General features: G+C 43.3%; 1 protein-coding gene across 1 annotated transcript in view; it reads left to right on the top strand.

Moving 5' to 3' along the window:
* The window catches only part of LOC129708895 (S-adenosylhomocysteine hydrolase-like protein 1), a 63818-nt gene that overhangs the window by 10077 nt on the left and 27946 nt on the right, over positions 1-25795 (top strand). Inside the window, 4 exon segments of the mRNA XM_055654945.1 lie at positions 17344-17455; positions 20303-20446; positions 22360-22460; positions 23838-23940. Of these exon segments, the coding sequence (XP_055510920.1) occupies positions 17344-17455; positions 20303-20446; positions 22360-22460; positions 23838-23940 (460 nt within the window).

Genomic DNA, 25795 nt, shown 5'->3' with positions numbered 1-25795 from the left:
GTGGGAAAGGCAGCATCTCTGGAGAGAAAGAATGGTGACATTTTGGGTCGAGACCGTTCTTGCATCATCTTCTTGACTAGAACCAGAGTAAATATTCACAGTTTGCGTTCAACCATTTTTTATTTTTGCCACGAGGTTTCGAAGGACAATAACTCCTCAATAAACAGAAATGGAATTCTGTTTTCTAGATGTAGAGCTGAACTAAGAAGGCTTCACAATTCCTGACAATGTGAAATGGTGTCCATTTGACATCTAACTACGGAAATTGAAAACACGTCACCGAAATTGAAAAAAATCTCATATTGTAGGGAATGTCCTTCGAAACCTCGTGGCAAAAAAAAATGGTTGAACGCAAACTGTGAATATTCACTCTGGTTCTAGTCAAGAAGATGATGCAAGAAGGGTCTCGACCCAAAATGTCGAGACCCTTGTAATAGAATTAGATATTACAATAACTTGAGGGAGGCACAGTGGTGCAGCAGTAGAGCGGCTGGCTTACAGCGCCAGAGACACGAGTTCGATCCTGACCTAGGGTGCAGTCTGTATGGAGCTTGTACATTCTCCCTGTGACCGCGTGGGTTTTCTCCGGGTGCTCGGTTTCCTCCCACATTCCAAAGACATGCAGGTTTGAAGGTTAATTGTCTTCTCGAAATTGTCCCGGGTGTGGGACAGAAAGAAGTTGTACAAGAAATGTAGTATGTTGCATATTATGATTAAGATGTATGTACATTGCTTCTAATAAAAATATAAAAAAATAAAAAAATTGTCCGGGGTGTGTAGGGTAGAACTAGTGTAAGGGTGATCACTGGTCAGCCTGGACTATGGGCCTGTTTCCATGCCATATCTCGAAACTTACACTATTCTTAACTTAGAGGAAGCAGTATTTGTTATGAAACTGTTTCGCATGAATGTAAAAATGTACAGTACGACTGCTTCAATTATTTTCAGTTTTCTTACCTTTTTATTTGCCATTTTCATTATGTTGAACAGGATTTGCACTTGTTTTTTCTTTTTATATGATCTAGTTTGAGGTTAATGTCGGAGAGTGATTATCCCCCTGTTAATGGTGTAGATGCAATAATACCAACTAGCCACCAAGGTCAATGAAGGACTTTAAATAATTGACAGTCATATTGTTAATGTGTGAAATGTTATTGCTGTATCAGGCTACACCCTTTTGATAAGCAATTTTCAAATGATGTTTAGACCAAGGTTAGAAAAATAAATAGCATTAACATTGACATTCCAATCCAAACCTGTTAGTCGCAGATTTGTACATAGTTGGAGTAACTGTGGATAAAATCCAATGTAAATGTTGGTTAGCTTTGTTTCTATCTTTTCCCTTTCCTTCTCTATATTTCCTCTATGGTCACATTGTTGTGGACACATTTTTCGGTTTGAAGTGTCGAATGGAAATTTTTTTTTGCACTTAATATAACTTTGAATTGCTGACATGTTGAGGGGATCTTATAGAAACATATAACATTATTAAGGGATTGGACACGCTAGATACCGGAAAGATGTTCCTGGTGTTGGGGGAGTCCAGAGCCTGTAGTACTGGACTAAACATGTTTGAAAAGGAACTGCAGATGCTGGAAAATCGAAGGTACAGAAAAATGCTGGAGAAACTCAGCAGGTGCAGCAGCATCTATGGAGCGAAGGAAATAGGCAATGTTTCGGGTCGAAACCCCGAGGGTTTCGGCCCGAAACCTTGCCTATTTCCTTCGCTCCATAGATGCTGCTGCACCTGCTGAGTTTTTCCAGCATTTTTGTGTACCTAAAGATATTTGAATCCTTTTACATGCTGTCCTTTCAGATATTGACCTTGGATGGATTTAGGCTTCTTTCGATTTTTTTTTTCCCCAAGTGCCCATTAAGTTTTTACTTCAATATAAGTGGCCACATTTGGTGAGGCAACATTTGGAGTATTCCGCTTTAGTCATTCTCTGATAGGGATGATGCCATTAAACTGGCAAGAGTGCAGAGAAGATTTATGAGGATGTTTGCCAAGACTTTAGCTGAGCTGTAGGAAGAGGTTGGGCAGGCTAGGACTTAATTCCTTGTAGTATAGGAGGGCGAGGTGTGACATTACAGAGGTGTGTAAAATCATGAGGGGACTAGATCGTGTGAATGCACAGGGCAGGAGAATGAAAAAACAGAGGTTGTGGATGTGAGAGACAGGATTCAATACAAACCTGGGGGACAACCTTTTCATTTGGAGTAGTGGGTATATAGAACTAGGTGCCATGGAAGGGAGTTGAGGCAGGTACTACTTTTGAGGACTTTTAATATTTTTTTATGTGGGGGGGGGGGAGGGGGAAACTTTATCTTAGTCACTTCCTGGTCGAGGATGTGACTATTCTCCGAGCCGCATCTTCGTCCCCTCCTCACGGACAACCATCCGGATTGGCGCGGCCTTTCCTGCCGGAGACCGGCCAGAGCTTCAGCTTCAGCAGCGGCGCAGCACTGGATTCCATCGCGGAGCGAGCGATGCCTTACTGGGAATCGCAATATTGGAGTTCCGGAGTACTGGGACTACTGACTTTGATCGCCGCGGAGCTGTGGTCTGCGGAGCTTCCAGCCAAGGCGGCGTGAGCTTCCAGCCACCGGCGGCGCTGACTTTGACATCGCAGAGCCTGGGACCTCTCGCCGAGGTCGCCAGCGTTGAATCTCCGCCCAGCTCGGCCTGTGGACTTTGGAAGCTGTGGTTTCCGGTCGGAAGCGGACGATTTGGAGTCTCTGGGCCACTGAGAGTGCTCTTCTGTGCGAGGGCCTGAAACAAACATCGTTGCGGCGACTGCGGAGGCCTCTATAGGCCCCGACCTCGGGTGATCAGAGGAAGAGGACTGAACTTTGGTGCCTTCCCTCACAGTTGATTTCGCTGTGGGGGGATGTTTTTTATGTTTTATGTTAAATTCTAAAGGGTTGTGTTTATTTTATTTGTGTGGTGCATGGTAACTCAAATTTCACTGCACCAATTGATGTATGTGACAATAAATGTCCTTTGTATTAAAATAACATTTGAAAGACATTTGCAGAGGTAAATGGATGGGAAAGGTTCAGAGAGTTATTTTGGGCCAAACGTGGACCAGTTTTTAACCAGAGTGGAGCTTTACAAAGATTTCCCTTGCCTTTGTCTCCCAATATATGAGAAATTATGACCACTGATTACTTATGCCGAGAAACAGGATGCAGCGGGATTACATCTGATTCTGTCTAGGGGCTTCTGAGTTTGCCTGTACGTCACTAGTCATTATAGTCATACCACCATCATCAGTGGTGCCCGTAGTTTGCAGAACCACCTAATCTGGGCACAGGAATAACAATTAAACTCAAGACCACTTCTGAGCGGTTGGCTCAGTAGAGGTGTTGATGAATCATTTAATTTTTGCTCGTGTTGCTACGAGTAGACTTGACGCGGCAGGCAAATTTCAGCGTTGTGGGGAGAACGAGACCTGTGTGCCTTCATTCTGAAATGAGTTCTGGTGTTGTGTTGTCCTGCTCCATTGAACCAGAATCAATCAAATTCTTGCATTGTTTTGAGAATCCAAACAGCAGCATGAAGGTCAATCAGTAATTCATTGCTGCCCGCTCTGTAATTAACAAAGAGAATGTTTGAAATGATTAAATTCAGCCAAAATTAATTTCAGTGCTTGTTCTTTACTGAATAGTAGTGATTGGAATGGTTTAGTGATCATTGAGTCATACAACTTGGAAATAGGCCCTTTGTCCCAACTTGCCCTCGCCGACCAACATGCCCCAACTACACTCGTCCCACTACCCAGCTTTTGGCCCATAGTGTTCTAAACCTATCCTATCTATGTACCTGTCCAAATGTTGTTTTAAATGCTGTGATTATACCTACCTCCTCCTACCACCCTTTGTGTATATTAAAAAAAAAAGTAGCCCCTCGAGTTCTTTTTCAATTGCCCCCCCCCCCCCCCCTCACCTCACCTTAAACCTATGAGCTCTGGTTTTTGATACTCTGGGTAAATGACTGTAATTCAACTTTTTCTATTCCTCATGGACATCTCCACAAATCTAGAGAATGGGCTTTGCTCATGGACTGTTGCTGAGAATTGGCCCCGACTCAAAGGACTGAATGAACTCCATTTATGTACCATTCTCTGGTAAATGCATAGTTTCAATCTTGGAAAGATGTTTTCTTTAGAATTCTCAGTACTGTTTTTTCTAAGACATTCAGTTCTTCAGAATCGTTACATTAAATGATTCTGATCGCTTGTTAAGTGTCATCCTTGCATTCACCAGTCAGGTTAGTTAAGGCTTCACACTTCTGGTCGTGAGAGGAACTTCTAAAAGCACTTTCAATGTCCATTCTATAAATAGTATTTAATTCCTTACAATTTCTTGGCAATTGCAGCAGCCGTTCATCTTGAAAGGTTAAAAGATTTTGCAAATTGCAGTGTAATTTCTTGTCTTTGCCGGATGCAAGGTTGAAGGATATGCATCACTTCCTTACAACATCGTGATGTGCTGCAGATTCATAGTTACACAGTGCGGAAACGGGCCCTTTGGCCCAACGTGCCCGTGCAGACCAAGATGCCCCATCTAAGCTAGTCCCACCCACCTGCTCAAAACCCATATCTCTTTAAACCTATCCTAACCTGTCTGAATGCCTTTCGATCGAAATGTTGTGAAAAGTTCAGAGGTTTTATGAGCAGAATTAGGCTATTCAGTCCATCACGTCCACTCAGCTATTCTATCACAACTAATCTACTTTTCCCTTTCACCCCTATTCCCGTGCCTTATTTAAGAGGGAGTTAGATGTGGCCCTTGTGGCTAAAAGGATCAGGGGGTATGTAGAGAAGGCAGGTACAGGATACTGAGTTGGATGATCAGCCATGATCATATAGAATGGTGGTGAAGGGTCGAATGGCCTACTCCTGCACCTATTTTTCTTCCCATAACCTTTCATTGTCCTATCTGGGACACATGACAATAAACTCTCTTGAATCTTGACACTACAGTCCCTGCCTCAGCTACATCCTCCGGCAGCTCGTTTCATGTACTCCCCACCCTCTATGTGAAAAGTTGCATCTCTGGGCAGATTTTGTAAAAAATCATGCTCGCTAAACATACTCATTTGCACACACTTATTAACTGTTGTTGCACTGTGACTTAGAAAGGTCAGACAGTATCTGTTGGTAGGGTTTTAATGCAGTTTGGAAGCTTATCTTTTCACCATTCCTTTTGTGTATGTTTAGGTGTAGTCTATTGTCACGTGTACCGAGGGACAGTGAAGTGCTTTAGTTGCGTGCTATCTAGTCAGCGGAAAGACAATACATGATTACAATCGATCCATTTACAGTTTATAGATACATAAGGGAATAACGTTTAGTGCATGGTAACGCCAGCAAAGTCTGATCAAGGATAGTCCGAGTGTTTAAGAAAGAACTGCAGATGCCGGCCCTGCTGAGTGCCCCCCACCCCCCATGGACTGTCTCCCTCGGATGGTCACGTCGCACAGACACATCTGCACTTTAGTCTGTTTCAACTGCTTTGACTATTACTGTTGTAATGTTCTTTTTACAAACCATGTTCTCGAGGTATCTAAATCTAAATGTTATTAGTTATTTAAGTTATGACATCGGATGGAAGCTGCATACCAAATCTTGTTGCGCTTATGTGCAATGACAATAAAATATATTATTATTATTATTATTAAAAAATCAACGGTAGATAAAAATGCTGGAGGAATTCAGCGGGTGAGGCAGCACCTATGGTCAAGAGTCAATTTAATTGTCATTTGGACCCCTGGAGGTCCAAACGAAATGCCGTTTCTGCAGCCATACATTACACACAAATAGACCCCAGACACAACATAATTACATTTTACATAAACATCCATCACATAGCTGTGATGGAAGGCCAAATAAACTTATCTCTCCACTGCACTCTTCCCCCCCGATGTCAGAGTCAAAGTCATAGCCCCCGGCTGGCGATGGCGATTGTCCCGCGGCCATTAAAGCCACGCCGGGTTGTGCGAGGTCGCACACCGGGTCTTGGTGTTGGAGCCCCCGGTGTGCGCTCGCAGAGTCCGCGGCCATTCCAGCCGCGCGGGGCAGTGATGTTAGGCCCCGCTCCAGGAGCTCTTCAACCCCGCAACTCGGGCGGGAGAATTCGCCGTTGCAGGAGCCCCGAAAAGCGGTCTCCCTCCAGGGAGCCGTGGGCTCCCGGTGCCGCCGTCCACAGACCTGTCGTTGGAGCCTCCGACTCTCCGGTAGCAGCAGCAGCAGCAGCAGCAGCGCTCCTCCACCGCTCCACCCGCTCCGGACTCGGCCAGCTCCGCGACGGCAACGGTGAGTCGGCACCAGAGTCCCCGGCTTCTTCCCGTTGGAGGCCGCTCCTCGTTGCGGCCTCAACGACACCTGAGACCCGACGAGAAAAGGTCGGGTCTCCAGTGCAGGGAGAGATTCAAAAAGTTTCCCCCCCCCTCCCACCCCACCCCCGCCCCCCCACACACACACACCCCCAACATAAAATAACAAAAACTACATAAAAACACAGACAAAAAAATAATAAAACGCGGACGCGGACAGGCTGCAGAGGCCGCTGCTGGCCAGAGCCGCGCCGCCTACCGGATACCGCCTACCGGAGAAGGGTCTCGACCCGAAATGTCGCCTATTCCTTCTCTCCATAGATGCTGCCTCACCTGCTGAGTTTCTCAAGGATAGTCAGAGGATCACCAATGAGGTAGATAGTTGCTCTCTGGTTGTAGTAGGATAATTCGGGAAGAAACTGTCCCTGAATCTGGTGGTGTGCTTTTTCACTCCTATACCTTTTGCCTGATGGGAGAGGGGAGACAAAGGAGTGGCCAGGGTCCTACATTATGCTTAGGAAGGAACTGCAGATGCTGGAAAATCGAAAGTACACAAAAATGCTGGAGAAACTCAGCGGGTGCAGCAGCATCTATGGAGCAAAGGGAATAGGCAACGTTTCGTGCCGAAACGTTGCCTATTTCCTTCGCTCCATAGATGCTGCTGCCCCCTCTGAGTTTCTCCAGCATTTTAGTGTATCCTAGATTATGCTGCTGGCTTTGTCGAGGCAGGGTCCCTACTTACAATAAAGCTCTGATACCCTTGGGTCTCTGGTGCTGACTAGCAGACTTTCAGATTCAGATTCAATTAATTGTCATTGTCAGTGTACAGTACAGAGACAACGAAATGCATTTAGCATCTCCCTTGAAGAGCGACATAGCAAACGATTTGAATAAAAAATAATAAGTGTCCGGGGGGGGGGTGATTGGCAGTCACCGAGGTACGTTGTTGAGTAGAGTGACAGCCGCCGGAAAGAAGCTGTTCCTCGACCTGCTGGTTCGGCAACGGAGAGACCTGTAGCGCCTCCCGGATGGTAGGAGGGTAAACAGTCCATGGTTGGGGTGAGAGCAGTCCTTGGCGATGCTGAGCGCCCTCCGCAGACAGCGCTTGCTTTGGACAGACTCAATGGAGGGGAGCGTGGAACCGGTGATGCGTTGGGCAATTTTCACCACCCTCTGCAATGCCCTCTGGACTATTGAATATTATTCCTAACTATAAGATCATGCGTCATGCCTGCGTACAGGTGCAGACCCACATTTATACTTGAAATTTCATTTCACTGTGCCATCTGGCACGTGTGATGAATAAATCTATCTTGTATCTTGTATCCTCCTCCCACCCCATGTCATTGGATCCCCAGGCAGTAATGCCTAACCTGCTTTTCAGGTTTTATTTTGAGCTTTGAACTTTGGTGGCTACAATTTAGACAATGCACTTAAACTGAGTGAACAGCAAAAGGATTTCTCCCACGTGAGGGAGAGACAGAAACATAGAAAATAGGTGCAGGAGTAGGCCATTCGGCCCTTCGAGCCTGCACCGCCATTCAATATGATCATGGCTGATCATCCAACTCAGTATCCTGTACCTGCCTTCTCTCCATCCTCCCTGATCCCTTTAGCCACAAGGGCCACATCTAACTCCCTCTTAAATATAGCCAATGAACTGTGGCCTCAACTACCTCCTGTGGCAGAGAATTCCAGAGATTCACCACTCTCTGTGTAAAAAATGATTTTCTCATCACGGTCCTAAAAGACTTCACCCTTATCCTTAAACTGTGACCCCTTGTTCTGGACTTCCCCAACATCGGGCATAATCTTCCTGCATCTAGACTGTCCAACCTCTTAAGAATTTTGTATGTTTCTATAAGACCCCCCCTCAATTTTCTGAATTCTAGCAAGTACAAGCCGAGTCTATCCAGGCTTTCTTCATATGAAAGTCCTGCCATCCCAGGAATCGGTCTGGTGAACCTTCTCTGTACTCCCTCTATGGCAAGAATGTCTTTCCTCAGATTATGAGACCAAAGCTGTACGCAATACTCCAGGTGTGGTCTCACCAAGACCCGGTACAACTGCAGTAGAACCTCCCTGCTCCTATACTCAAATCCTTTCGTGTCACTGAGTCCAACCACCTTGTGGTTAAATGACCTGTGTGTTTGTTCCTCTTATTTCATGCGTTCTGCATTGATTCATTGCAGGAAATGCTGATTATATCAGAACAATGCGTTAAAAGTGAGTTCCCACACATAAATCTAATTATCATCACCAGCAGGCTTTTAATACAAGAAGTAAGGAACTGCAGATGCTGGTTTACAAAATGAAACACCATAATGGTGCGATCATTGGAAAGACAGAAAATGCTGGAGTCACTTAGCAGGTCAGACAGCATCACCAGAGAACTTGGTGATGTTTGGCATCTGGATAATTCTCCATTCTGAAGGTTTAGAACAGGGGTGGGGAACCTTTTCATGTTGGAATTAGATGGAGGATTATTTAGTTGATTCTTCTTTTACTCTTTGGTATTTTAAATACGTTCATTTTAAGATTAAAATTTAAATAATAAAAGACGAACAAAAACATATTAATAAAAATAAAAGGATTTGTCCTACAAAATTTGGATTCATTCAAAAGGCCGCACTTAATGGCCTAGAAGGCCGCAGGTTCCCCACCCCTGGTTTAGAAGTATATCGGCTAAACGCTTCTTGTACACCAGGAACATCATCAAGCCTTTGGTCTTTTTAGTCCAATGCTCCGTTTAAAATTTCTGTGGTAAATTTTTAACTCAGCAGCTACCCCTCCCCCCCGTAAGAAAATCTGGTGTCTCACACAAAGTAAATTGCATGGTTTTCTATCCCGTATTGATGCTAAGTGTGATTGATGATTGCTACTTGAACCTTCCAGAGCTATAGGACTGCATTGCATGCTGTTGGTTGACTCGCTTTTCAAAGGCACAATAAACATGGTTGTCAAATCAACGCCAAGGTTATTAACTGGCAAATAGAGAGGGGGTGTAGAGGGAAGAAAGGCAAAAGCTACTTGTTATTCACCGGTGCAAAGCATGTGGGATTATTGACTGACACTTTTGCTTTTCTCTGTTCTATTAATTTTAATGGAGTTGAACATGCAAAGTGAATACAACCATCAGTCCATATTTCAGCAGGCACCTTTATATTAGTGACCTTAGCCGATTTAGACTTTTAGACAAAATTCGAATACAGAAACAGCAGGGAGACTGGCCCTTCGGCCAACCAGCGAACACCCTGCACAATAACACTATCCTACACATAAGGGACAATTTATAATTTCACCAAGCCTGTACGTTTTTGGAGTGTAGGAGAAAACCCACCCTGTTACAGGGACAACATGTAAACTCCGAACAGACAGCGCCCGTAGTCAGGATCGAACTCTGGTTTGTAGGGCAGCAGATCTACCGCTGTGCCACTGTGCCGTCCTTAGGATTTCTCCCAAGCCGCTGCTGGGATGGAAACATCACTGAATGCAAACTCAAGAGATTTCCTCCAGAATTGTAACCCAGCTTGCTGTTAACTTTCTAATGCTGATCTCAAGACTTGAAATCAAGTCTGAAGAAGGGTCTCGACCCAAAATGTCGCCTGTTTCCTTCGCTCCATAGATGCTGCCTCTCGCGCTGAGTTTCTCCAGCATTTTTGTCTACCTTTGATTTTTCAGCATCTGCAGTTCCTTCTTAAACATCAAGACTTGAAATGTTACCTGTTTGTGAGTTTGACCCTTGGTTCAGTATGTCGTGGAATGCTGTTGGACTTGTTGGGAAGCTCCGGGAAGGAGGGGAGGGGGGAAAGAATAGGACAGATGGGCAAATGTCTCGCCTTTGGTGCATTTTTACGTGCAGGAATGCAAGTTTGAAACTTGCTGACGTGCACTTTGCAACTCGCTGTAATTTCCCCACGGAGCTGCCATTGTGGCTGACAGTGCAAATCCGCTGTAAAAGTGCACTTGCATCTTACAGAGAACATCTTGTGGAATACATCAATTGTGTCTGCATGCATTATCCTACCATCTACTTCATTGGAGAACCTCAGACTATCTTTAATCAGACTTTATCTTGCACTAAACATGACCCCCTTTATTCTGCATCTTTATACTGTGGGCAGCTTGATTGTAATCATATATAGTCTTTCCGCAGACTGGATAGCACGCAACAATAAAGCATTTCGCTGTACCTCGGTACAGATGACAATCAACTAAATTAATTCAACTTATTCGACTAAATTAATAATTCATCAATTGTAGAAGTAGTACTTAGTAATATCATTACTTAGTAATAAGCCCCAATCATCTAAAGCAAAGAGAAAGCACTTTTTCCTTAAGACATAATCTCAGGCATGTAGAAAGGGAAAGATGAAAATGTATCAGTCCGAAGAAGAATCCCGACCTGAAACGTCACCTGTCCAGGTTGTGCAGAGATGTTGCCTGACATGCTGAGTTATTCCAGCACTCTTTTTTGCTCAAAATTCCAGCATCTGCAATTCGATGTGTCTGCAGTTTATGGTCACTGAGCTCCTAGTGTTTACCTTTTGAGGTGCACAGTAAAGATACCACCAAAAAATTACATTTTTGCATTAAATGTTTAACTTGTATGGGTATGAGACTTCCTGATTTACTTGGACTTGGTTATTGGTGGAACTTAATGCTCAAAGCAAGGCCCACAGATTACCTTTCTCATGGTTTACAATAAATTATGTTTCTAAGCAGTAATTATTATTTTAGTGACCAATTTTGATTTAAGACTCCCACCCTCTCTTTGTGTTGTTGAATAAAGCCTCTTTTGTGAAAACGTTAATAGCTAAAAGGACGTACTGTGTAGCTGAATCACTCCCTTGCCTCAATACGGCATGATTAGGATCGCGACTGGAGAGTGTTCACCCTGTGATTAGTGTAAATGGCAATAAAAAATCTTCCCGAAAGTGTAATTAAGTGTGAGGCACCTTCAAAAAGCCACCAAACAAGTCCATGTTATCTTCTATGTTTAAGAAGGAACTGCAGATGCTGGAGAATCGAAGGTACACAAAAAAGCTGGAGAAACTCAGCGGGTGCAGCAGCATCTATGGAGCGAAGGAAATAGGCAACGTTTCGGGCCGAAACCCTTCAGGGTTTCGGCCCGCCGCTCCAAACCCACCCGCTGAATTTTCCAGCTTTTTTGTGTACCATGTTATCTTCTATATTGATCTTATTCGGGTGTACAAAATCATGAGAGGAATAGATCGGGTAAATGCAGTATCTCTTGCCCAGAGTAAGGGAATCGAGAACCAGAAGAAGTAGGTTTAAAGTGAAGGCTGTAAGATTTAATAGGAATCCGAGGGATAGCTTATTTACATAAGGTGTGGCGGGTGTATGGAATGAGCTGCCGGAGGATGTACTATTGCAACGTTAAAGAAACATTTAGCCAGGTATGTGGACAGGACAGGTTTAGAGGCATGTCGGATAAAAACAGGCAAGTGGGGCATGTTGGGTCGAAGGGAGGGCATGTTTCCACACTGTATGACGATGACTTTTGTGAACAGTGTTCTTCGTTACAAGTCTGGGCTAGAAAGATTGTTGTTCAATTGATGACCTTCAAAGATTTTGTAAGCACAAATACATGCAGGTTTTATTAATCGTTTGTATTTGACCTTTCCTGTTTGCTCTGTGCACTCATGAGTGCTGTGGAATGTCCCCGCTTCTGTGATCACATTTCTGTTGTCAAATTAAGCAATGTGGTATGGCTAAGGACATTTGAAGAGGGTGATCTCTATCCAAGGAGAAGGAGTTCTAGTCATAATAAAGTCATACACCGTGGAAACAGGCCCTTCAGCCCAACTTGACCACACTGATCAACACTCCCCATCTGCACGAGTAGCATCTGACTGCATTTGGCCCATAACCCTCTAAACCTATTCTATCCATGTACCTGTCTAAATGTTTCTTAAACGTTGGGATCTTACCTGGCTGAGCTACTTCCCCAGTGACTCGTTCCATATACTCATCGCCTTTTGTATAAAAATGTTACCCCTCGGGTTCCTATTAAATATATAGGAAACTATTCCCCCACCACCACCTAAGATAGAACTATTTCCCCCCCCCCCCCCACTCACTAAATGACGATTTGCGTCGGGACCCTTCTCCAGTCTGAAGAAGGGTCCCGGCCCCTAACACCATCCATCCTTTTTCTCCAGAGTAGACACTCCAGCGCTTTGTGTCTACCTTTGGTATAAACCAGCATCGACAGTTCTTTGTTCCACGTTCTCGCTTTTGCTTGTTACTTGTTCATTTGTTTGAACCATAAAATAAATTGAATCAGAGTTTTAGGACTGATGGTCTTTAGTTTAGTTTAATGATAATAATAATAATAAATTTTATTTGCGGGCGCCTTTCAAAGTCTCAAGGACACCTTACAGAAATTAACAAGCGAGAAAAAACATATAGTCGGAGTAAAATAAAATAAATAATAAGGACATCACCAATACACAAATTAAAGACAGAATTTGCTCTAAAGACAAAAAAATCAGAAACACAATTTGAAGAGAGAGCAGCGGCAGCTAAAGCGCGCCAGCGTCCACTCTCCCTTCCGACAGCCATCTTGGACACAAACTAACATATTCACATTACACACAAAAAATCATCCCCCACCACAATGGATACCACTGTGGGGGAAGGCACAATGTCCAGTCCCCATCCCCAGTTCTCCCAAAGTCAATGATACAGCTCGGAAACCGAGTCCGCACTGACCAGTGATCCCCTGCACGTTAACACTACCCTACGCACACACCAGGGACAATTGCGCATTTATATCAAGCCAATTAATCTACAAACCTGTATGTCTTTGGAGTGTGGGAGGAGACCGAAGATCTCAGAGAAAACCCATGCAAGTCACGGGGAGAAGGTACAAACTCCGTACAGACGAACCCTGGTGTGTGGCGCAATATGGCAGCTCTACCGCTGCTCCACCATGCCGCCCAAATACAAGCGTGAGATGTTAGTGCGATTACTTAGTTTTTACCTCTGATTACACATATAGAATAAGACAAAAATATTTTTTAAACCTTTTGCTTCTGTATTTCTATGTTGGAAGGTTTGGATAAACCCTATTAAAGTCATTTTATCCTCTTTATTGAGCCAAATTTGTTAAATCCATTTATGGCCAATTATAAGGCGGTGGAGGCCGGTTCTCTGGATACTTTCTAGAGAGAGCTAGATAGGGCTCTTAAAGATAGCGGAGTCAGGGGATGTGGGGAGAAGGCAGGAAGGGGTACTGGTTGTGGATGATCAGTCATGATCACGTTGAATGGCTCAAAGGGCCGGATGGCCGACTCCTGCACCTATTGTCTATAAAGTCTTGACAATTTTGACTGTCAGAAGCTTTCAAGAAATTTCACAATCAGTTAATGTGAAGGAGCTTTTGTGTATGTCTCTGGAAGGATATAGGAAGGTCGGGTGACTCAATCTATTTGGCAGCAAAGTTTACTCAAAGATGTGGATTTGATAATTCAGTCCTTAGGAAGTGAGTTGACTGCAAAACTGAAATTTGTAAAAATAGTACACTGCAGGGAGGATTACACTCCACGATACAAAAGCACGACAAATGTCTCGTATGCACGTTAAGGTACAGTTTCAATTTACTCGAGATATTTAACATTAGATGTTTTACGGTTGACTTGGAGATCTTGAGTGGAGACAGTTATTGTGAAAGGTAGCATGTTTTTCACGTGAAACCCTTTGAGAGGGGTTTTACTTTGAATCGATCAGTTGGGCAAATATGTATAACTGCATCTCCATTGATTCCAAATGAACAGGTTGCAGCATATGTAGAAAGGAGATGAGGAGGAATTTATATAGTTAAAGGGTGGTGAATCTGGAATTTATTGCCACAGGCAACTGGTGAAGCCAAGTCAATCGATATTTTTAAGGCAGAAATCGGCAGATTCTTGATTGGTGAGAGTGCCAGGAGCTATGGGGAGAAGGCAGGAGAATGCGGTTGAGAGGGAATGATAGATCAGCCATCATGAATGTATGATAAAAGTAAATCTTATTTTAAGGTTTTGCCTTATTAGTTTTAAAAACAATTACTGAATTTTTACTGGCCTGATTTCTCTATCTGCAAAGTAACTCCTTTGGATGGTTTTCAGTTGGTTTCCAGTCTTTTGTTTCAGTGCTGGAGTAACTCAGCGGGTCAGGCAGCATCTCTGGAGAAAAAGAATAGGTGATGTTTTGGGTCGGAACCTTTCCTCCGAAATTACAGCTTGTGGGCTTTGCTGATGGGACCCGCATTATCCCATGTTCTCTTCAAAATGAGGTGACCATTTCGGAGGAATAACCACAGTTTTGTCGGTATAAGTTTCCATCCAGCCTAGATTGGGGATGGACAACTGATATCCTTGTTTAAAGAACATTGGTGCATCAGGTAGACTTGCGGTGGTTTTATGAACATGTCTTTTATTGAAGATAGACACAATATGCTGGAGTAACTCAGGGGGACAGGCAGCATCTCTGGAGTGAAGGAATGGGTGATGTTTCGGGTCGAGACCCTTCTTCAGACTGAGCCAAGTTCTATTATTTTATAAAAAGAAGATAGACACAAAGCTGGAGTAACTCAGCGGGACAGACAGCGTCTCTGGAGAGAAGGAATGGGTGACGTTTCGGGTCGAGACCCTTCTTCAGAATTCGATTCTATTATTTTTCTATTATTCCAGATCAGCTGATTAAGTTGAATCTATGGAATTCATTGCCACTTTCGGAAGAGGCCACGTCAATGGATATTTTTACACAGATTGCTAAGATCTTGATTAGTAACGGTGTCAAAGGCTACGGGGAGAAGGCAGGAGAAAGGGAAAATTAGATCAGCCGTGATCGAATGGTGGAGCAGTCTCAAAGGGCTAAATGGCCCAAATCTGTTCTTATGTCTTGTGTCTTATGATGATGACATGTTGAATCACTCATCTGGTAAATACATGGGACGGATTGCACATTCAAACATATGGGCCAGATCAAGACTATTGTAAGGAAATATTTTTTCACAGAAAGAAATGGTTATACAAATAGTGAAATGGTAGGGAAAAGCTATTTCTTCCAAATAAATCGGCAATGACAGGCATTCCTTTCTTGTTTTTTGATGTTTGGCAACTGAGCCATCCTCCCAACAACTAGAGAGCAGTCCTGAAATACTGTCTTCTTCATTGAAGACCCTCAGACTAGTTTTGATCTGGATTTGTTGTGCACTAAACGTTATTCACATTATTCCCTTAATCCTGTATCTATACACTGTGAGTGGCTTGATTGTAATCATAAGATCATAAGTGATAGGAGCTGAATTAGGCTATTCGGCCTATCAAGTCTACTCTGCCATTCAATCGTGGCTGATCTATCTCTCCCTCCTAACTCCATTCTCCTGCCTTCTCCCCATAACCCTTGTCACCCGTACTAATCAAATCATGTATGGTCTTTCCGCTGACAGGTTAGCGCGCAACAAAAGTTTTTCACAACCTCGGTACATGTGGCAATAAACTAAACTCTTGATCTCTACAAGAGAGTTTATTGTCACGTGTACCGAGATTGAGTAACTCAACAGGTCAGACAGCATCTTTGCAGAATATGGATGGGCGACGTTTTGGGTCAAGAACCTTCTTTAGACTTAATACAGGTGCAACCAGTTTCTGCAATAATGATTGCCTACGGACGGGGAGAGAGGGTGGTGATGTGCAGGAGATTGCCGTGTGCGTGAATGTGTGAGTGCACACATCCATTCATTCAATAGTGAAGGAAGTAACATTTGAAAAAAGACAGTGCAATTTCATATCGAGCATTCATTACCCACGAGGGAGATTAAACTACAAGTGGGTGCAACTCGGCTCCGCCAACATAGTTTATGACGAGTAGGAGAATATTCTGTTGAGAAAGGAAATAAATCTTGGTAGGTTTGGCGTAAGGCTCCTTTTAAATGGTTGTTTAAAAAATATATATCAGTGTATGGTTGAAGACAAGTGAAATGTAATTAGCCATACTAGCATCTTCCATATTAGTGCGGTAAAACTGAAGATAGACACAAAATGCTGGAGTAACTCGGTGGGTCAGACAGCATCTCTGGAGAAAAAGAATAGGTGACGTTTCGGGTCGAGAATCTTAATCAAACTGAGAATCATCACCAGAGATGCTGCCTGGCCCATTGAATTATTCCAGCATTCTGTGTCTATATTTGGTGTAAACCATCATCTGCAGTTCCTTTCTACACAATGTGGTAAAACTGTTCAAGACAGGAGTTGTAGATTCAGGGGCTTTCAAGAGATTCAGGGGCTTTCAGGGGCATCTTGGCCAGCATGGGCATGGTGGGCAGAATGGCCTGTTTCCGTACAGTATACTGGGGGCAATTTACAGCGGGCCAATTAACCTACAAACACGCACGTCTTTGGGATGTGGGAGGAAACCCGGTGATCGCAGGGAGAAGGTGCAAACTCCACACAAACAGCACCCAAGGTCAAGATGGAACCCGGGTCTCTGACGCTGTGAGGCAGCAGCTGCACCTCTGTGTCGCCCTTTTGTGGTTTACAGCCTCAGCTTGGTTACAATAGGAATTTTTATCACATGTACAAATGTTTCTTGAAAGTGCTTGGTTTTAATTTAGGCAAGGATGACATTTGGTGAGTTGCGGCAATAATGCTTGGAGTTTGTCCAGGCAGGCTATAACCTCAATGGATTTCGATTTAGGAATGCAAAGTCATCTTATCTGGCTGAGTTTCGGACTAATGTCTGCATATGTGCTATTTTAAATAACCATTTGACTTGTACATACATCGATAAGTAGAAAAATGTGCCTCTGTTTTATCACCTTTTACTGTGGAGATAGTAATCGTTCATTCCCATGCAGTCACGCAAAGATTGCAAGATGAGGAAGATTGAGTTAATTGTCTCCCTATCCCTGTGTGCTTCAACAATCATCTGCCTTTGATAAATCTAATGCCACAGCCATGGTGACTAAATATCTACATGATTACTCTTCACAGCAGATCCAGTTTGCAGATGAAAAGCAGGAGTTCAGCAAATTCCCCACCAAAACCGGCAGGCGGTCTCTGTCGCGATCCATTTCCCAATCTTCCACGGACAGCTACAGCTCAGGTAGGAACTCGCAGTTGTGTCTTGAGACAGCATTTTCACACCTCTTGTCTACACCTAATTCATGCACTATGGACTTTCCGTTATTTTAAGTTTGCAAACAGATGTTATACTCTGACATAGTTCAATTATTAGAATAAAGGGGAGGCCGTTTAAGACCAAGGTGAGAAAAAACGTTTTCACCCAGAGGGTTGTGAATTTTTGGAATTTCCTGCCACAGAGGGCAGTGGAGACCAAGTCACTGGATGGATTTAAGAGATAGTTAGATAGAGCTCTAGGGGCTAGTGGAATCAAGGGATATGGGAAGAAGGCAGGCATGGGTTATTGATTGGGGATGATCAGCCATGATCACAATGAATGGCGGTGCTGGCTCAAAGGGCCGAATGGCCTCCTCCTGCATCTATTTTCTATGTTTCTGTGATTAAAACTCCAGTAATCCGTCAGGCAGTTGTTTTGAAATCCAAGCAATCCAGCATCTGGATCGCTCATTGATCTAGGTCAGCGTTTTTCAGATTCAGATTCTCAGCCTTTTTACCCTTGTGGCACCCTTGAAATAATTTTCATGTCTCAGGGAACCCAAACATAAAAATTATTATATATCTTTATTAATCTCTTTCTTTCGCTTTCATAAACTTGAAGTTCACAAGGCAAACGTAATATATTTTTCTGATAACTGGTTTAAGCAGTGGGAAGGAGCGGGAAGGAATAGTTTTGGGTCGACATTTTTTTGCTTATGGTCATCAGGTTCATTGGAAATTTTATTATCCCAATATAAAGTGAAAGTATGTCGGGCTATTAATAGAAGTGACATCCAATAGTTTAGTTTAGTTTATTGCCATGTGTACCGAGGTACGGTGAAAAGCTTTTGATGCGTGCTAACGTCAGCGGAAAGACTATACATGTTTACAATCGAGCCGTCCACAGTGGTCAGATACATGATAAAGGGAATTTGTCAGAAAAATAGTCTGAAAAAAAGGTGGGAGTCTGGAAAATAGTCTGGAAAATCTGCTATTGGACTATTGTTTCCTACAGCAGATTTAGACTTAATCGTACAAACTTAGTTCAAATCTGCAATTGGACTCAATAGTCCACTAGCAGCTTGGAGTACTGAGGGTGCTGGATTATTGGAGTTTTACTGCACAAGTTAACAACAAATGTAGGTTTGTGAAGTCCAGGGTATTTAAGCATCTTCACATTCCATGCCTGTTTGTTCAATGTTTACTCGTCAGCATTAGCCTTTTTGGGTATTTTGAAAACTGTGTTTTTAATAAATATTGTACTTTGAATGTGTGGTTTATAAATAAGGGATTATATCTTGGGATTTTAAATAATTCAATGGGGGAGCGTATTAGCTGCCATTTTATTATTCGGGGCTGGATTGAAGATCTACTTGACTTCATGAGAGATATCGGCCCACTTCATGGGATTCCAGTTTGACACCTGACCCGCTGGTTTGGAGCAGCAATTTGCTTCCCTTAGTTTTGCATTATAGCTTTGTTCCAACACTGTTCGATTCAAAATCTTTAAAACCAATGTGCTTATATGAGGACAACGTTTGAATTCACCCCATGTGCATTTTAGTTTCTGCTGTGGTCATGTTCCTTAACTGTAGGCTCATTGTGCCACCATTTTGGTTTACCCACAGGGTTTACTTTTTAATACTAAAAAAAAATTACTTTTGCATAATCAAACTCATGAAATGCATTATTTAAAGATGTGTTGACTCTGACATCGTGGGGGGGGGAGAGTGCAGTGGAGAGATAAGTGTTTTTGGCCTTCCATCACAATGATGTGATGGATGTTTATGTAAATTATGTTGTGTTGTTGTGTCTTGGGTCTATTTGTTTGTAATGTATGGCTGCAGAAACGGCATTTCGTTTGGACCTCAAGGGGTCCAAATGACAATTAAATGTATCTTGTATCTTGTATCTTGTTGCTGATATATTCCTCCCTATATCAATGCATTGTTCCTCTTCCCTCAAGATTCATCCCCCACCCCAAAAATAGTCTCAAAATAGTAAGATCTTTCCTATATTATTACTATATATCTTTCTATCCATTTCAACCCCAAGGTTGAAAATAACTTTATTGTAATAAATAGATAGACACTAAACGCCAGAGCTGCTCCCCCCCCCTCCCCCACCCCAAGACTATGTTCCCACATTTCAAATGTCAATGTCTTGAGAAATACTAAGTTTTTACTTTCCTGCTGTTATTCAGTTTAATCTAATTATGGAACAAGCTACTTGCCAGTAAGAATATCTTTTGAAGTGATTGTTAATATGAAGAGTGTGAGACGTGTATGAAAACACAGTTTAGTGTAATGGTTTCCCACCCTTCCTTCTGCCAATAACTTTAAGTGGCGGCCGGGAACAGGGAGAATGTTTGGGACAGATTACAAACACACATTTTGTGACTACTTTTAACAGCTTGTTTTATGAGGCGTATACGGATCTCCCTTTTTCCGTCCATTGGAAAAAATAGCGTTGACTAAACTTGCCCACTATAATTCTTCCTGAAGCTTGTACAATCAAGATAGGTCCCATCTGAAAGGTTGCCCATCCATGTCCTCCAGAGATGCTGCCTGACTCGCTGAGTTACTCCAGCACTTTGAGTTCCACTGAGAACACCAGTAATGAATTGGGGTATAAATGCATTTTCCTCTCATTCTGTGTATCTTTTTCTGGTATTCAAATAAGCCCATGAAGTGCTTCATTAAGCATTAAGAAATGCATGCAAATTAATGCCATGTTTTGTTTTCTCCTTTTCTGTACTTACAATCTTCGGATGCAATGAAGTTGTCTTTTTTTTTAAAAAAACAAAAAACAAAAAAAAATCTTCTCCCCTTAGCGGCATCTTATACTGACAGTTCTGATGATGAGACATCTCCCAGGGACAAGCAGCAGACAAACTCAAAGAGTAACAGTGACTTCTGCGTAAAGAACATCAAGCAGGCTGAGTTTGGACGCAGGGAGATTGAAATTGCCGAGCAAGGTACGATGGGGCCGAGATTACGTTGGGTGCGGCAGCGGCTTAACCTTTAAGAAATCTTATCTGACTGTGGTTAAAAAATAAACTATCGTGATTTCAGGGGTTGCTTAAGGTCCTTCAGGGACATTTGGACTGGCTTCACCATAGGCATTGTACACGATAAGATATGCGTAGGCTTCTCTTGCTCTTTCTTTCATTCCCTTCCACCGCACCTTTGGAGCAATTGGGTGGACGTGGAGAAGATGTTTCCACTAGTGGGAGAGTCTAGGGCTATAGCCTCAGAATAAAACAACATCTTTTTTCCAGCACCCACTACTCTGAGTTATTAAAAAATATATTTGCATGTCCGCTAGCGCAGTGATAGAGTTGCTGCCTCACAGCGCCAGAGACCCGGGCTCGATCCTGACTATGGGTGCTGTCTGTACGTAGCTTGTGCGTTCTCCCCATGACCTACGTGAGGTTTTCTCCGGGATCTCCGGTTTCTACCCACATTGCAAAGACGTACAGGTTTGTAGGTTAATTAGCTTGGTATAATTGTCAATTGTCCCTAGTGTACATAGGATAGTGTTAATGTGTGGGGATCGCTGGTCGGTATGGATTCGGTGGGCCGATGGGCCTGTTTCCATGTGGAAAACTAAAAGAAATTGTCTCCTTTCAACCTTGCCCCTCTCATCGTTGACATTTCCAATCTGGGGGGAAAAGGACTCTGACTTTATCCAGTCTAATTGCATAAATGCTCCTAATGCTCAGTAATGCTCTTGACTGTGAGTTTATATGTGTAATGCCACTGGTACCATTTGCATCCAGGCGATATTTCATACATTGTTTGTTGCTTGGTGACTTCAAAGGTGCTTGAAGCCTTCAAGTTTCAAAACATGGTCTTTTCCCACAGGAATCAACTTTTTATTTCTTTCTCAGAGGCAAATACTTTGTCAGCAATTTGTTGCCTTGCCTTTGTGTTGAAAGTCATGGGAACTGGAGAATATTGATGCTGAGAGAGGGGTTGCCAGAGATACTGGGGCATTTGCACTAAATGCGCATCACAGACTTCGATGGGTTTGAGTTTTGAAAGGGAGTGCAACGTGCAGTCCCTGCGACACTACACGTACGTGGCGTGCAGCCAAAGGTGCGTTTCCACCCCTTTGTCCTTTGGATGGGACTAGAAGCCTGATCAGCTGGGCGCAAAAGATACCACTGCGCTTTGTGCAGTAACCCGAGTAATCTGGCCATCTATTTTTCCATCACATTCTGCCACCAAAATAGGTTGGCTGGCCGTTTATTTTGGCTGCAAATTGTGGGAAAATGCTGAATATAATTTGTCTGAGTGGTTTTCTCTGGGGATTATGCTTCGAGTGGAATTAATTAGCAATAATGTCCATGGGGATTTCCTAACGATGTAAGGGACGGTATCTCAATAAAATCCCTTAATCTTCTTGAGGTCTGCACGACCATCAAGTTTTCTGAGAGAGTTAGTGTGGAAACAGGCCCTTCGGCCCATTAATTATCCGTTCACATTGGCCCCATGTTATCCCACTTTCTCATCCATTCCCTGTACATTGAGGCTTTTTGTTTAAAAAACAAAAAGGCCTATGAACTACAAACCCACACGTCTTTGGGATGTGGGAGTAAACCAGAGCACCCGGAGAAAACCCACACGGTCACAGGGAGAATGTGTAAAGTCCATACAGACAGCACCCGAGGTGAGAATTGAACCCGGTCTCTGGCACTGAGAGGCCCTGGTATTGTGATGTCAAATACAGTGTGTCGCCCTATTGAGGATCCAATAAGGACAGCGTTCTACCTGTCCATCCTGTACCCAGTGCTGTTCCTAACAAAATCATTGGAAGCAGCCAGAGTATAAGAAAATAATGGTGGTTGTTTGTATTGGATCGTAATATGTTTTCTTTCATGTTTAGAAATGTCAGCCCTTGTCGCTCTCCGGAAACGAGCTCAGGGTGAAAAACCACTCGCTGGGGCTAAGATTGTGGGCTGCACCCACATCACTGCACAAACTGCGGTAAGCAAAGTGTAAAAAAGTGTGATACTTTGGGCAATTGGTGGTGAACGTCTGGGCAGTTCTTTCAATTGAAATCTGCATTTCGCCAACAGACTCTACCCCCAGAGATGTGTTGAGGTGGACTCATTGAACATATTCAAAGTGAGCAAAAAACAAAGTGTGGAAGAGCCCAGTGGGTCAGGTAGCATCTGTGGAGGGGACAGAAAGGCTACGTTTCAGATTGGGGATGTTTCTTCATCCCTGACCCTAAACACCGCCTGTCCATTCCAATCATAATCCCGCCAGACCCACTGGATTTCCTCCAGCATTTTGTTCCTGGCTCAAGATCTTGTTCAAGGAGGAAAGATTTAAAAGCATTAGGAATCTGAGGGTTAACCTTTACACCCAAAGGGTGGTAGGTGTGTGGGGCGAGCTGCCAGAGGAAGTAGTTGTGGCAGGGACTATCTCAAAGTTTAAGAAACAATTAGACGGGTGCATGGATAGGACAGGTTTGGTTGGGATATGGGCCAAATGCAGGCAGGTGGAACTAGTGTAGCTGGGGCATGTTGGCCAGGGTTGGCAAGTTGGGCCAAATGGCCTGTTTCCATGCTGTATCACTCTGACTACCCCAGCATCTGTAGTTTCTTGTGTCTACATATTCTACGTGGGCATTGCCAGTTCTTTGAACGACAGGAGCGTATGTGGGCGCAGGGACAGGGAGAAAGTGGTGTTAAGACCCAGATCAGATCAGATCAACCAGAGCTTTATAGAATCATGACTACTTCTGCTTCTTATGTGCATTTCTTGTTATACATTTCACATTCCAATCGGTAGGATCCAGCAGAAGAAGGGTTTCAGCCCGATACGTTGCCTAGTTCCTTCGCTCCATAGATGCTGCCTCACCCGCTGAGTTTCTCCAGCATTTTTGCCTACCTTTGAAGAGTTGATATATTTATTTTCAAGAGAGTTTGCTTGGGAATTGCACAGTATGGGCTACTATACGTGGATAACCCATATATTACATAGAAGTGCAGCCACTTACTCTGTTTGCATTTTAACACAAGTAATATGTATGCTATGATGTTGCAAATAGCAGACTGCATTATCTGCGTCCAACAGCAATCCCAAGTTAAAGTTGTGACACAAAGGAACTGCAGATGCTGTTTTACGGAAAAAAGGCACAAAGTGCTAGAGTAGTAACTCAATGGTTCAGATAACGTCTTTGAAGAATGTGAATAGGTTACATTGTGGGTCGCGAACATTTTTCCCAAATTATAAAGTCGCTGGATTCAGTCGTGTAAAGATTTTTAAAAAACCACGTAAAAACAATCTGCTGTAAATGATGAATAACTTGTGTGGCACCATTAATGTTGGCTTGCTCTTCCATGCTTGGTGCAGGTCTTAATTGAAACTCTGGGAGCTCTTGGAGCACAGTGTCGCTGGGCTGCCTGTAACATCTACTCCACACAGAATGAAGTGGCTGCTGCACTTGCTGAGGCTGGTATGTACATATCCTCATTACGTGTTAGATAGCACTTAATCTGCTGCTGTACAGTGCTTTGGGGCACCTTGAAAGCAAATTGTACATTATAATCCTATATTATTTTAATAAAATTTTGGAGGCCAGCATAACAAAATATCTTCCATAATCTTTCTTGAAATTTCATGGACTTGAAACCTGTATAGATTAGAGAACACGGGGCTGTGTATGAATGTACACGCTCCAAGTTATGATACATTTCAGCACATATGCTCTCCCTACTGTAACAACAACTTGCGTAGAAACTTACGCAACCTCCAGTAAAGCAAAATGTTCAAACATTTTAAATTTAGTTTAGAGGTACAGTGTGGAAACAGGCCCTTCGGCCCTCCGAGTCCGTGCCGACCAGCGATCCCTGCACATTTAAACTATCCTACACACCGGGAATGGTTTACAAATTTACCAAAGCCAATTAACCTACAAACCTGTACGTCTTTGGAGTGTGTGAGGAAACCGGAGCTCTCGGAGAAAACCCACGCAGGTCACGGGGGGAATGTACAAATTCCATACAGACAGTGCCCGTAGTCAGGATCGAAGCCGGGTCTCTGGCGCTGCCTGGCAGCAACTCTACCGCTGTGCCACCGTGCCACCGTCAAAGATGCCCTAACAGGCCGTCATCAAACAAAAACCTGACTGTGGTGCAGGAGGAGATGGGAACACAAAAGCCTGGCCAAAAATGCATGCAGTTTATGGACTTTGAAATGAATGTGTGCATTTGTGCATCTGAAAGCTGAACAGATAAAGGAAAATATAAGTATGTGAGGTTCTGTTGTAGTCGTGAACTGACAGACTAAAATTGTTTTGAGGTTCATTAATACCGTGTTGGCAGTTAGATATACAGTTTTGTCTGAAGCCCTAAGGGGCTTTTCTTTTCTGTTTTTTCTTTCTCCGCACACAACAAAGAATGTCAGTCTTATATGGTTCAGAGGGAAGTTCATGTAGTTTTAAGAGTCTCACTTCTTCAGAAAAGTTGGTTTTAATTTCAACTTTCACATCTGATGCCAGAAAGTCATTTGATTTTACTGATATCTTTCAGTAGAAAATAGATGTCAGATCAGTCACAGCAGTCATCACTGTCCATCAAAAATGTCTCCATTCATCAAGACTGAGCTGTAGATGAGATTTAATACACAAAGAGAAACTCAGCAGGTCAGGCACTGTCTCTGGGGAACATGGATAGGTGACGTTTCGGGTCGAGACTGAAGAAAGGTCTCGACCCGAAATGTCATCTGTCCAGGTTCTTCAGAAATGCTGCCTGACCTGCCGAGTTACTCCTGCACTCTGTGCCCTTTTGTACATTCATAATCGTGTAGTTTTTCAGGTTTGAAACAAAGTGACATTGAGCTTTGCTGAGGTAGAAATAAGTAAAATTGTTGTCTTTGTGAGCTTGATGATGTCTGACAGGTTAGCTGATCAGATAGCCCTTGTTCAGCATTTTGTCCAGTAAAAGTATGGGGCGAGGTCAAGTTATTTTCCTTCAAAGTGCAAAATATTCAATGGTTCCAACGATGTTTTGTTTCTTGCATTTGGAGTATTGCGAGCAATTTTGGGCACCATATCTGAGGAAGGATGTGCTCGCTCTGGAGAGGGTCCAGAGGTTTACAAGTACGATCCCAGGAATGAGTAGGTTAACCTACTAATGATGAGCGTTTGTCGGCACTGGGCCTGTACTCGCTGGAGTTTAGAAGAATGAGGCGGGACCTCATTGAAACATACAGAATAGTGAAAGGCTTGGATAGAGTGGATGTGGAGAGGATGTTTCCATTAGTGGGAGAGTCTAGGACTAGAGGTCATAGCCTCAGAATTAAAGGATGTT

Source organism: Leucoraja erinacea, chromosome 24 (assembly GCF_028641065.1).
Source record: "Leucoraja erinacea ecotype New England chromosome 24, Leri_hhj_1, whole genome shotgun sequence".
NCBI classification, from domain to species: Eukaryota; Metazoa; Chordata; class Chondrichthyes; order Rajiformes; family Rajidae; genus Leucoraja; species Leucoraja erinaceus.
The sequence above is the reverse complement of the archived record's forward strand: the minus strand, read 5'-3'. Positions and strand labels throughout refer to the sequence as shown.